The following is a 12743-nucleotide window of genomic DNA, read 5'->3' on the forward strand; positions in this document are numbered from 1 at the left end:
TGGGTCAATTTGCATATAGCTGATACAGTTTTTTTTTTTTTTTTTTTTTAAGTGGAAGATTTGAACAACAAATAACCATTCATCTATTTTTTTTTTTGTTCAATTTGTTGAATTTTACCCATTTTTAATGGTTGCAATTATTTTCAAACAAACCTAGTTTCAGTAATTGTTCTCCAGACATTTTCTTTAAACACAAGTTTGACACCCACATTTGGTTTTTGACCAAAAAAAAAAAAAACATGCAGTTGCATATATATATATATATATATATATAGACATTTTTAGGTTGATCACTTGCATATTGCATAAATCATAATCATTGCAAGAGATACATTTCTACGGTGTCTTCCACTGTCTAATTGAATTCAATTCTCTAATTTTATTCCTCAGACTTACAAATAATAGGAAAACTACTAAATATTTAATGCTTGATTAAAATCTAGAATCTGTCACTTTGCCTTAAACCCACTCAGTTTACCAAAAAATGAAAATGCTCTCATTAATTACTCTCTCATGTCGTTCCAAACCAGTCTTTCATTAATCTTCGTAACACAAATGAAGATCTTTTGATGAAATCTGAGCGCTTTCTGTCCCTCCATTAAAATGACACTTTGACTCATCAAAAAGTTGTTTCAAAAACATCGTAAAACTAATCCATGAATTCAGCGTTTTAATCCAATTTTTACAGGAGACTCAATTTGTTTAATTGATGAACAGATTTAATTTAAAATTTTATTCACATAGATAAGCGAATTCGTTTGTGTTACTTAAGTCTTACAGGTTTGGAATGACATGCGAGTAATTAATTACAGAATTTTCTTTTTTGGGGGAACAATTCCTTTAATTAAGAGCTACAATAAGGCATCCGAACTAAAAATCTGTATCTGATATCCTTTTATTTACAATTTCTTGTGTTTGGTGTGAGGGCAGTTTAAAACATTTGAATACCAAAGGACAGACACATTACTAGTTCATCTCACAAGCTCATATCTGTTACTTTCCCACTTCCTGAAAACACTTTAAACATCAAATTTGACTAGTAATGATGTTGTCCACATCTCCTTCTGTAAGGCCAGATTTGCATTTAAGATTTCACATTCAACATCTCAATCTGATCAACTGATTATCGAACACTTGAACGTCAGCACACTTATTCTGCATTTACATTCTGATCCTGATACAGGCATGCAGTTGGTTACATGTTAAAAACTGTAATGATACCGATCAACTAATCCTTTGTCTTCATTAAAGTAACATTTAATCAGCAGAAGAGGAAACCAGATTCCAATAGTGCTTGAATGTCTTAAAGAGGATTTATGCTGGATCATTTCGTATGCATGACCTTACAAAGATGATCATTTAATCAAATCTTTCAAAAGAGAAGGCAGAAATATCAAATTATCAGCCTCATAAATATTTGGAGTATGTTCCCGCTGTAGAACTAAACCCACACCTGACTGTGCTTTTGGGGTAAACTGCATTAAAAAAAAAAAAAAAAAAAAAAAAAGGGGGGCCAAAAATTTAAATCTTAGAGAGAACAAGAACACCTACTCGTCTCTCCTGTAGCGTCCCGGGACATCTTTTATGATGAGGGTGCATATTGCAATTTGCAGGCAGAGCGGTTTCTGACATGGCAAAACTGGTGGTGGTTATTAGTGAAAATATTGTCATTCACTTTAAGCCATGTGTAGTTCATGAATAATGCAACAGTCCCAGGCTTCATTCATCTAGGTCCAGTGTGTTGAGCTCCTCTTCCAGTTCGTCTAGGTCCTCACCAGTGAAGAGGTTTTCATCTACTGGCACAGCCTCTGCCGCCGCCTCCTCCTCATTGGTTTCACCGTCCTCCAGCGACTGGCCCTGGCTGTGTTCTCCGTTCTCCATGGCTCCGCCCGAGGCTTCGCTCAATTTATTGTCTTTAGAGACAAAACAGTGATCAGTGACATCAGAAGGAAGCATGTGGACATGAAAATAATTAAAATGACATTTAAGGATAATAACCAGACCTGATTGTGAGTTATTAGACTCATTTAGGATGAAGAGCTCAGAAGGCTACGTTCAAACTGCAAGCATTAGATCTGACTTTTATGTTTGGCTTTTTACTTTTTTGTGGCAAATTTTAGATTCTAATGTAAAAGGATCAGTCCTGAATGTGAAAAAAAAAAAAAAAAAAAAAGACGGCGTGCAACACCGGGCCATGTGGAGGTAAACATGGAGGACACTGAAATCAGGATTTAAAGCAGGCTCTGTTGAATCAACCAGTTCAAGCTAGGGTTGCCAGGTCTGCAGTCTTTCCCTACACCAAACATTATTTGTTGCACATCTCCCATAAAATAATCGCAAAGACCTTTGTGCTTTGTTAATTCTAATAAGAAACATGTAACGCCACAGATCATTGTAGCAAACCTTTTCTTCCAATTCAATATAAGTTACAGCATGAAAAAACATGCATGAACATCAATAAGTATGTTGAAAGAGAACTTCGTGAAAAGTATCATGTCTCATGTAATCAGTGCTTCAATCACGTAAATACATCAATAAACAGCTTGTGAACAATATCATTAACGTTGCATTTACTTCAGGAAAGTAAATCAATGTTGACAGTTTGTTAGTTCTCTATAAAAATAAATAAATAAATAAAAAAAACACTAGGAGCTTATTTACATTTAAATATGCCATTGAGAAACAGCGGTTTTGAACGCTATTGAACTTGAGTTGAACACTTGTCTTCTGTAGAGCCGTTTCTCAACTGTATCTGAAATCTACCTTATGTGTAAACTGAGTTGTTTTCAACTATTGTCTTCTGTAGAGCTGTTTAAGCTGAATTAAACTTTACAGTTATTGAACTGAATCTGAACAGATGCGAGTTGAATGACACCATTTTCTTCTGTAGAGCTTTACAATAGAATTTGTCTCATGTTAAATGAAGCTTGCATGATTTGTCATTTTCCTGTTTGTTTGTTTTTTCAACAGCTATAGAAATAAAAGTGAACTGATTGGAAAGGAAGCTATTCAGAAGCATCTCACCATCTGTATCATTTGTAGGAAGAGCTCTTGCAGAAAACCTGTCTGCTGATGCCATCGTTATACCCGCGTTATCCACCTCCTTAAGGACAAATCTAGCAACGTCAAGGTCCTGAACTTCACCTGAGTCCTCCGTCTGGACAAACATTCATGTTAATAATGCTGAAAGACTCAAGAAGGAGAGAGTAAATACATGCATGTCCAACAGACAATAAAACTTGTCATATGACTGATTTATAATAAAGTTCATTATTTGTATGTAAAAAGTCTATATAGCTATGAGCTAAAGGGGTGGTGTTGCATCACCTCGTAAGAAACTTCAGAGTACTGATCATTATCATCTTTATCATATTTTGTATCGTCCGCCTCCTCATCGTCATCGTCAACAAGCTCAGGCCTGAACTCAAACACTTCCCTTCCACTGACCTGCAGGACATGAAACCATGAGATGAGCGTCATTCCCAAAAAAACAGTAGACAGCTTCAGAACAACATGGAAGAGTCTTGAAGGACCAGGACACAGTCAAACATCAGCAAAGACCAGATCTGAGAGCTTTACCGCCTTCTGGTCAAACCACAGCATCAATTTCATTCAAGCCAAAACTGCTTTTAATGCATGCTACATTTGAAGAATAAGTCGCTTTTTTCAGTTGACAATGTTGAGGTCAGTGTTTTGATCAGACAAACAGAGGAGGAACATCAGTGAAAAGATTTTTACTCACTCCAAACGCTCTGCCAGCTTTAAAGTCGGCTTTCTTTTTCTCCATGTCCTGCTCTGCTTTAGCCATTTTCTCTTGCCTTTTCCTTTTCTTCCAGGCTAAGAATGTTTCAAGAGTAATTCGAGTGACGTTTGCTCCCAAGGCACATCGCTACAATCATAACAACATAAACATTTTTGATGAATCACTAACAGATCCAAGGAAACTGTTACTTCACAAGCATGTTCTGCGATGCTCTTAATAATCTCTTCGCTTTCTTCTCACCTCAGTCTCTATCAAATCCTCCAACGAGATCTCCTCCTCAGCCTTCTCCTCTTTCTTCTTGTCTTTTTTCAGAACAAAGCCAACAGGAAGAGCGTGGCGGTACATACAGCTGTCAGCTCCACCGGGACAAACCCAAAACCAGCCGTATTTGTTGTTTTCAATAGCGTCAAGGAAATACTTGCACACCTAAAAAATATATTATTTGTTAATTTAATTTCCACTCTTGATTACAATTGAGGAAAAAAAACAATCAGTCAACTCACATCAATGATAAAGTCAACTATATTTCCTGCCAGAACTTACAATTTGTGTCTTAGCTTTCTTCTTTTCAGCCTCTCCATGCTTCTTGTTCACAACCTCCTCGAGTTTCTTTTCGTCCCAATTATCCATCGTGTCTGCATTGATAAATTAACAAAAGAATTAACATAAGGGCAACCAAACCTTTTTGAGATTAACTGCATCAAAATATCAGACCCCTTGAAGAAAAAAAAAAAAAAGCAATAGTTCCACTTAGGTCAATTCCAAAATCCAAAAGAAAACTTGTTAAAACATGCTAAAAGATCCTTTTTTTTCAAATGTACTTAATACCATACAAAATGTGTAGCCCCATGAAAGTCCTATTGCACTCGCCTTTCTCCAGATCTTCATCTCTGCCGTCCACATACAAGCTTCTCTTCTCACATTTTCTCTCCAAGGTGAGGTCATGAGAGAATTTACACTTATCACCTTTGGTACACTGGCCTTGCTTAAAGAAAGCGCATAACACGGACTTGGGATCCACACCTGAAATTATTTAGAATAACAGAAATAATTAAGATGAACTTAATGCTGCTAAAAGTGTCTCTAGAAGCATTTGATTCATAAGGTGTACTTGGGTGGTCACACATGGCTTTTCCATGTGTCCTTTTTTTGGCCCAGTTTTTGTTAAATACTGACACGGTGTAATATGTCATGTGGTGTTGTTCATCAAATGTTGTATTTACCTCATTTTAAGACCTGTTAATGACCAGTAAAGTAAAACCATAAAATTCTAAAAAGTGTCCTTTATTTTTCACACAACGGTATACAGGTTTTTATAATAAAAGATACAGCTTTTACTACATGCCAGCTTATTATTATTTTGCTCAAGATCCTGATCAATTTTAAGTCTGCATGTCATACTAAGAAGAAACTATGTTTCTAACCAGTAACCACAGATCAAGAACTAGTTCCAAACACACATGACTAAAGATGATTTTGGGAAACACACTTCGGATTAGAATTAAGCTGCAAGATTCAAATAAGGATTTGTCCCTCATTCAAAGGACCAGTTACCTTTGCTGACTTTCTGAGCTGCCACCACTGGCTTAAAGAGCTCGTTCAACTCAGACAACTCCTTCTTCTTGTCTTCCTTCTTTTTGTTCTTTTCAGACTCAGCAGCGACCTACAAATAAAACATACATCATAGACGTTCAGGACACTGGCAGCTTGGAAATGCAGACTTAAGATATAAACACACTAAAATCAGAATTTTGATCATTACCTGTCGAGCATTTTGCTGTCCACACTTGACCTGCTGTGTCACAGCTTTAATGAACTTCTGTTGTTTAGCACCCTTTTTGTTTTTCAGTCCAAAGGTTTTATCCTGTCAGAAACGAATCAAATTCACAGTGACAATCAAATCAAATAGAATCAGCCCATATCAAAACAAATAAGTTACATAATCAGATGATAACACGTAACCAAAACTAACATCCATATTGTTTCAAGAAAGTCGTATCTTATATAAAGAACATGTATAATTGATAATGTACAAGGCATAAAAGAACGATTTACTTTAAGACTGAGTAAGTTAATAAAACAATAATTTTCAAGATCACTAAGGCGGTGTCTGAAAACCTAATGTGCACCCTGTTACTCATTTAGTCAAATTCATATCAAAATTACAAAAGGCCCCTAAATGATCATTTAAAATGCTATCTAGGTGACCAGCTCACTAGATTGAAACACATCCTGAATGTGTCTTACTAGCAGTAGACTTTGACTCTGTTCACACACAGTAATTTCCTCTTTACTCCCCGTTCAATTGAAAACAATTGTTTGACAGCTTAGTCTAACCCTATTAAACATATATATAACTGCTTACCCCGTTATTCCATTCATTATATAGTTAATATTACATTACAAGCTGCTGGAATTCGCTAGAAAGTGAATTAGAACACAAGGCCCTGAGTTCAACATGCTGTATGCTAAACGCCGCAAATTTCACCTCAATGATCTTCTCTTTTTTCTTCTCTTGAGTTTTCTTACTGCCCGATGTAGCTTGAGCTGGCTTTTTCGGAGGCATGTCGCTTAATGAAAACCAGTATAAAATTTAAGAAACCTAGAAGCCGTATGTACAGTGCCGTATGTTCACAGGTAACGTTACGTGAAGGCTAACCACACTAGCAGCCGAAATGCATCCTGGGAGGAGCGGGCGCGCATGCTGTGAGCGCACGCACGTGGCATAACAGAGCCATCTAGCGGTCGCTCATGAAAATTCTATCCATGTTTTGTGGATCAGTGGCACTCTTGAAATCTTGTCAAAAATCGTGTCTCATCTTATTTATACAGAAATTATGCTGCTTCACATGCTATCGGAACTATCATAAATACTAGTTTCCTTGTTAAAAAAAAAAAACAGGACATTGAACGGCCTAAATTTTGCGTTGCATGAGCACGTAGTCAGTAGGCTACTTCAGAAGTAGGAAGTAGGACATTTCCCATATATTAGGCTACTAATTACTAATATATTACAAATATTATAAAAAGCAAGCAACGTGTAATTTTTATATACATTCGCAGTAGGGTTCTTCGGCTTTTAACAATAGCAGAACCCTTTTTGGTGCTAAATATAGAACCCCTTTTTATTCAATAAAGAACCATGCTCTGCAAGTGGTATGTTTGACCAATACATTACAATTGACATTGAACACGATATAGATGTAGCCTAATGAAGACCAAGTCAGGGAAATATTTTCACAACCCCCTATGATGTCTTTACGTCCTTAATTCATTATGTGTAAATGTAAACTAAAAAGAGAAAAAAAAGCATGATTGTTAGGAAATGGTTGCTGCATTTTTAAAGTGATAGTTTTATAGACATTTTAAGAAAGACATAATTTACCTGTTGAGAGTATGTTGACAGTCGGTGTGTCTGTGTAGTAACTGTTGTAGAGCTGAGCTCTAGAAAATCAGTAATGAGGAGGCTTTGACAGTTGAATAAGGCTGAATAAAGAACCCTAACCTCCAACACAAAGAACCATTTCAGCATAAAGGATTCTTCAGGAAGACACGGTAGCCTTCTAAATTGAACTGTTACTGTAAGAACCATATAGAGTGCATAAGGATCCAATTTAAACAGGTTCAGTGAATATCAACATTTATGTGAATACATTTAGGCCTAATCACTGAGAGTGTGATGCTCATATGCAACTTATGATCAAAAAGTAATGTCATTTATAGGATGGAGAGAGGTTTCTGTGAGATTAGCTATGATAAGCACACCAATAAATAAAGAGGAGTGCGCCGTGAGCGATATCATTAGGAGCTGATTTGATTTATCAACATCACACTAAATGTGTTTCCCTTGTCGATGTGATGAATAGTGTCTAATCACAAATGGACACCCTGCTGTAAGTAGCCAAGCCATCATTAGCTCTGGCAGTTTTTACAAGAATTGCTCTTTCTCCTCCTGCTGCATTTCAGATCCTGTCCACTGCAAATAGAGAGGCATGTTGATGAGTCTTCTGTAAATTAACTTTGCCTCAGGTGCTTTAGAAGGATTGGTGGCTAGTCTCAAAAATAGATACTTACACAGACTATCACACTGTGCATTTTTGTTTCAGATGTGTTGATTCTGTTTATCTCGGCATATTTTGTACAGTGTGCAGTCCGACAGTTTTATCAAAGCAGAAGTCTTGTGCTGAGCAGCTCATACTGCATATGACTGTCTCACCTTTTGCATTACATTCCTATTCTGCCAATTCAGCAGATGGATGGTATGTTGCAACACAACACTCTACCCTGTGAGAAATCCAACATGGAGAGGTGAGATAAAAACACACTTGAGTAACAATGTAAATCACAGCTACTGAAATAAATCTGCTCATTCATATTAAGTGCTTAAATGGGCTGTGAAAGAATTGTGTTGATCTGGAATGTTGTTAGGCTTATTTTGTAGTTTTAAAAATAAGTTTTATTTCTAATTTAAGCCTATGTAAGTACAAACTTACAAACTTAAGCCTACTTGTTATAGTACTTTTTACTTTAGTACTATTTTAGGACTATTTTAGTAAGTTACAAACTTTTAATTTTACACATCAGGCAGCATTCTGCTGTTATGAGGATGTAATTTTACTTTTATTAATGTTATTTCAGGGCCAACTAAATGATTTGTAATATATTGCATCAAATATTAACAATTTGTTTTTGAGTGGCAATTTATTTAGATATGTTCTGGATGTTTCTTCATATTTTCATTTTCCAATTTACATGCCACCATTTTATATATTACAATATATTGCATAAAATATTAATCCTTTTTTGAAGTGACAGTTTCTCCGTTTTTCCACTTTGAAATTTCCATGCCACCATTATAATCATGGAAAATTATATATAAGAAAAATATCACATGAATTAGATTATTAAATGATCTCACAAGAAAAATTCCATGTTTCTTTATAATTTAATTTTCCAATTTTCATGATGCCACCATTATATTTTGTAATAATATTGTGCAAAATATTAACTCTTTTAGCACGTTCTTGCCTACAACTCATTTATATAATCTCTTTTACAAAAGTCAGCTTATTGATAACATCATCTTCAAGAAGTGAAAATAACACAACCATCAATGGGTATTAGCAACGTACTAGATTTTATGAAACCTGTGATGTTTTGTGGTGTTAGCTAACTTTACAATGAAGGGACATTTCATCTTGTTTGATTAAGTCAAATTTTTAGAAGATTTTTAAACATTTTTAATTTTTAAAACATTAAGAAAGCATCCGACATTGTTTAAATCATGATAATTAAATTTAAGTGTCTGAGTTCAACATATTTGACAGTTCTGGTAGGCCAATATTCTATTATAGAAATATACCAGAAATATTTATTGTTAGTAGATTTTGAACAGTTTAGATTCTAAATAACATCAATGTCCACTAGGGGGTGGTCAGGGTCTTTTATAAGTAACTCATCATTTTAGAACCTATATGTATTAACATATTTATAAGCAATTAATTTAATTTTTCAAACCAACAGACTCTATACACTCCTGTTATTTTATTAACTTCATTATATTTTCTGTACTGATGTCCAGCAGCGCCAACATAAACTTAACACACACTTGTCACACACTATTATAACTGTCATTTCATTCTAAAATATATAAAGAGGGCCTATAGCATTACTAAATCAGCCAAAGCATGTTGGGGTTTCATGTTTAAATAGACACAATGTTTTTTTTTATACTGTACAGATGTATATTCTATGCCCTACCCCTAAACCTTCCCATCACCGAAAACTTTATGATTTATAAGCTGTTTTCCTCAAGGGAAAAACCATGAGACATTTTGACAGAAAAACACACAAACACACAAAAGGTGAAAGTGGTGTCCCAATGAGTTTGTCCCAATGAATTCACGATACTGTAAGACAAAAAACAAATAAGCAAATCAGTGGTAAATATACAAATCAGTCTAGTTTGATTTCATGTTGCCCTTAAAAGTACAATTTTGTTGATGTGTAATACATAACGTAACAAAAAACTGCAGAGCTACTTCTAGGCTTTTGCTACTTTGATGGATAGTATTTAATGGCTATAGGACTAGACTAGGACTAGGACTAGTATTTAATGGCTAAGTGTCAGATGCTATATAGCTACACATCAAGACCATTTATATAAATGTCAAATAAATCAGAAAGTGAACCAACTTAAAATCAAATAAATAAACAAACTCAACTTAATTTGATTTTCGCACATTAGCATAAAGCTATAAACTGAATGAAATGGTTTGGCAATTCATTGGGTGGGGGTAATAAATACTAGAGAAAATCACTCATGCTGCCTTTATGGCACAGTAAATTATCCAAAGCTTTCTGCAATGTCCTCCTGGCTCAGCGCACTGCGCAATAACCCACAAAACCCTCTGCAATATTTATCAGCATACACTGCCGATGTGGCCAAGTAAAGTGCAGAGTAGCAGAACACAAAAGAATGTCATTCATTGCTTGATTTAAGTTAAATGCTCATTTAATGTTTGTTTTTCAAAGTTGTGAGGAAAGTAAAATTACCATGGGACTAAGAATTAACACATTTCATTAAATAATTTATAAATGATTGGAGTTCAACATTCAAATATTTTTTTAAGTCACCTGTTGAATCCATTGCATAGTTGAAGAGACACTGGAATGTGAAGCACTGATGCTTTCTCACCACTGATCTTCTTACTGGAATGTACTATGTTATTTAATATGGGTAATGATTTTATTGTAATCATTATTATTAATATTATAATAATAATAATTATTATTAGCTATATGATAATAATTATATAATGATTAAGTAGTGATTTTTTTTTATTTAAAAAGCTGAACTTCAGAGCTGCTAAATTGCAGAAATATACAGTATATATATATATATATATTTTTTTTTTAAAAACAAATAATAATAATAATTTCCCAACACTCCCAGCCATTGACCGGACAAACAGATAGTTCCACCTCAAACTTATGCCAATTAGTTTAGTCAATTATGCTGGCAGGCTGTTTTGACAGGTTCACATTGTGCTGCTTTCTAGCTGTCTGCGTATAATAAAGCTGAGACAAAGTACTTTAAATACAATTTCAATACATTTTTTTTTTCATAATTGGGTTTAATAAGAATATTAGCTTATGAGGTATAGCCTAATTTGGGGTTTCTCTGGACATAAAGACAAATCAATACTTTCGTCTACATCAGTGTGCGCACACACACACACACACACACACACACACACACACACACACACACACACACACACACACACACACACACACACACACACACACACACGCACACACACACAATGTTTGGCCACATACTCAATACGGTCTTTAAACCATTATTTATGTTATGTTTTATTTTTATTACATACAAAGCATGTGAATTGTAATAAGCATGCATTAAAAATCTATTATCTTCTTAACACATAATTGTGAATGCTTTGTGAAATTATTGTTTGGAACTGTGCTCCAAAAACTTACTATCTATAGAGCCATGTCTTCTGCTGTCTTCTGCTTACTTCACTCCTGAAACTGAACCTAATTTACAACCGTCCATCCAAGTTCTTATTGAACACCCTCTTAATATCTTTCCTTGTCACTGCCCCCAGAAACATTAAAGAAGTGCCAAACAGATGTTATCATTACTGTCAGCTTGTCATGAAATGGTGGCCATGACTCATCTTTTTTGCACTTTGATGTACTATGCTGGCATTTAAATGTTTTCTTAATGGAGGGTCTAGAGCACAAAAAAAGCTACTCTTTGTATATGAGTCACCAGCCTCTTATTGACAGACAGGTACAAGAAAAGAGTTTTAAAACAGAACAGTGCAATCTTGCGAGAAAACCATGAGTGGTCATTGCAAATAAATATGCATTGTTGTGATTATTTGTGGTCAATTAATCTAAGTAAAATATTCTGTATTTATTTATAAAACAAATACTTTTATTGTTTATTATTATTACGGAGGAACACGCGTAAAGGTTGTTTTAATAAATTAAATAATTTACTGTAAAAGGGGAAATAGAGAACTACCACTATAATTTAAACAAAAATACAACATAAATGTGTGTCGGCAGAGTTTGTACACAACCAACCTATAATGGTAAAAATCCACCCACTCCTCTTTTTCAATCCCCATAAATCATAAGCAGTATCTCACAACAAGAGCAGTGAGTGATTTTCCGTTTTTATTTTGTTGTTTGATTAATATTAACAGCATATATAGAGGTTATACGCTCCTTTCACTTTAATACACAGATGTGATTTACAGGCGATTTCTTTACCTGTTTTTTATGCTCACAGACCAGCCTGGTCTCATTGTTAATACGTAGCTATTTTACGTTTTTGCAAAGATAGAAAACGTACTTTTTAGTACGTTTGGATAGATGCTGAAACGTATAATATAGACGTATCTGCAACATTTAAACGTAACATTATTACGTTTTTACAGCTACAAAACGTAAACTATTTACGTATATTCTATATCATAAAGATATCTGGATAATTTCCCTTTTTACTATTTTATAGATAAATGTAAGATCCCGTAACCCTAATCCCAAACCTAAACATACCCATTTTATACTTAATATAAAAAAGGATAAAACGTAACAGACAGGTGTTGGGAAAGGGCAGTTTTATTAACAATATAGCATTAAAATATATTTTGAGACACCAATCCTACTCCTACCCCTAAACCTACCATAACAATTCCTTAAAACTACGTAAAAAACTACAATTATGAAGAAAAACATAACTAACAGACAAGTATAATCACAATAATTTATTTATTGCGAAAATGTCAAAACCGATACCAAAAGCCGTTCACATGATGAAGCGTTGCAGTCGCAGTCTTCTCTCTGGCAGTATTGTAATAGTTTTGTATGAAGTACAGTCTGTACAGAGCAGAAATTAAATTACTAATGAAAATGTTAATCCGGCTTCGGTTGGTTCGCG

General features: G+C 34.6%; 1 protein-coding gene across 1 annotated transcript; it reads right to left on the reverse strand.

Annotated features, from left to right (window-relative positions):
* Nucleotides 1-879: 879 nt before the first annotated feature.
* zc3h15 (zinc finger CCCH-type containing 15) lies at nt 880-6446 on the reverse strand. The gene is made up of 10 exons (XM_039655857.2): nt 6252-6446; nt 5526-5627; nt 5318-5426; nt 4634-4786; nt 4307-4398; nt 4004-4189; nt 3743-3889; nt 3328-3447; nt 3025-3157; nt 880-1913 (listed from the first exon to the last, which is right to left on the reverse strand). Exons 1-10 carry the CDS (start codon nt 6327-6329, stop codon nt 1720-1722), a joined length of 1314 nt encoding a protein of 437 aa, XP_039511791.1. The 5' UTR covers nt 6330-6446; the 3' UTR covers nt 880-1719.
* Nucleotides 6447-12743: the final 6297 nt, after the last annotated feature.

Source organism: Pimephales promelas, chromosome 7 (assembly GCF_988280905.1).
Source record: "Pimephales promelas chromosome 7, fPimPro1.hap1.1, whole genome shotgun sequence".
Classification (NCBI taxonomy): domain Eukaryota; kingdom Metazoa; phylum Chordata; class Actinopteri; order Cypriniformes; family Leuciscidae; genus Pimephales; species Pimephales promelas.

Coding starts and splice junctions, on each gene's coding strand:
- zc3h15 (XM_039655857.2), bottom strand. CDS start 6,329: ATGCCTCCGAAAAAGCCAGCTCAAGCTACATCGGGCAGTAAGAAAACT. Junction 5,628..6,251: donor AAAAAGAGAAGATCATTGAG/GTGAAATTTGCG, acceptor CGTTTCTGACAG/GATAAAACCTTTGGACTGAA. Junction 5,427..5,525: donor GACAGCAAAATGCTCGACAG/GTAATGATCAAA, acceptor TTTTATTTGTAG/GTCGCTGCTGAGTCTGAAAA.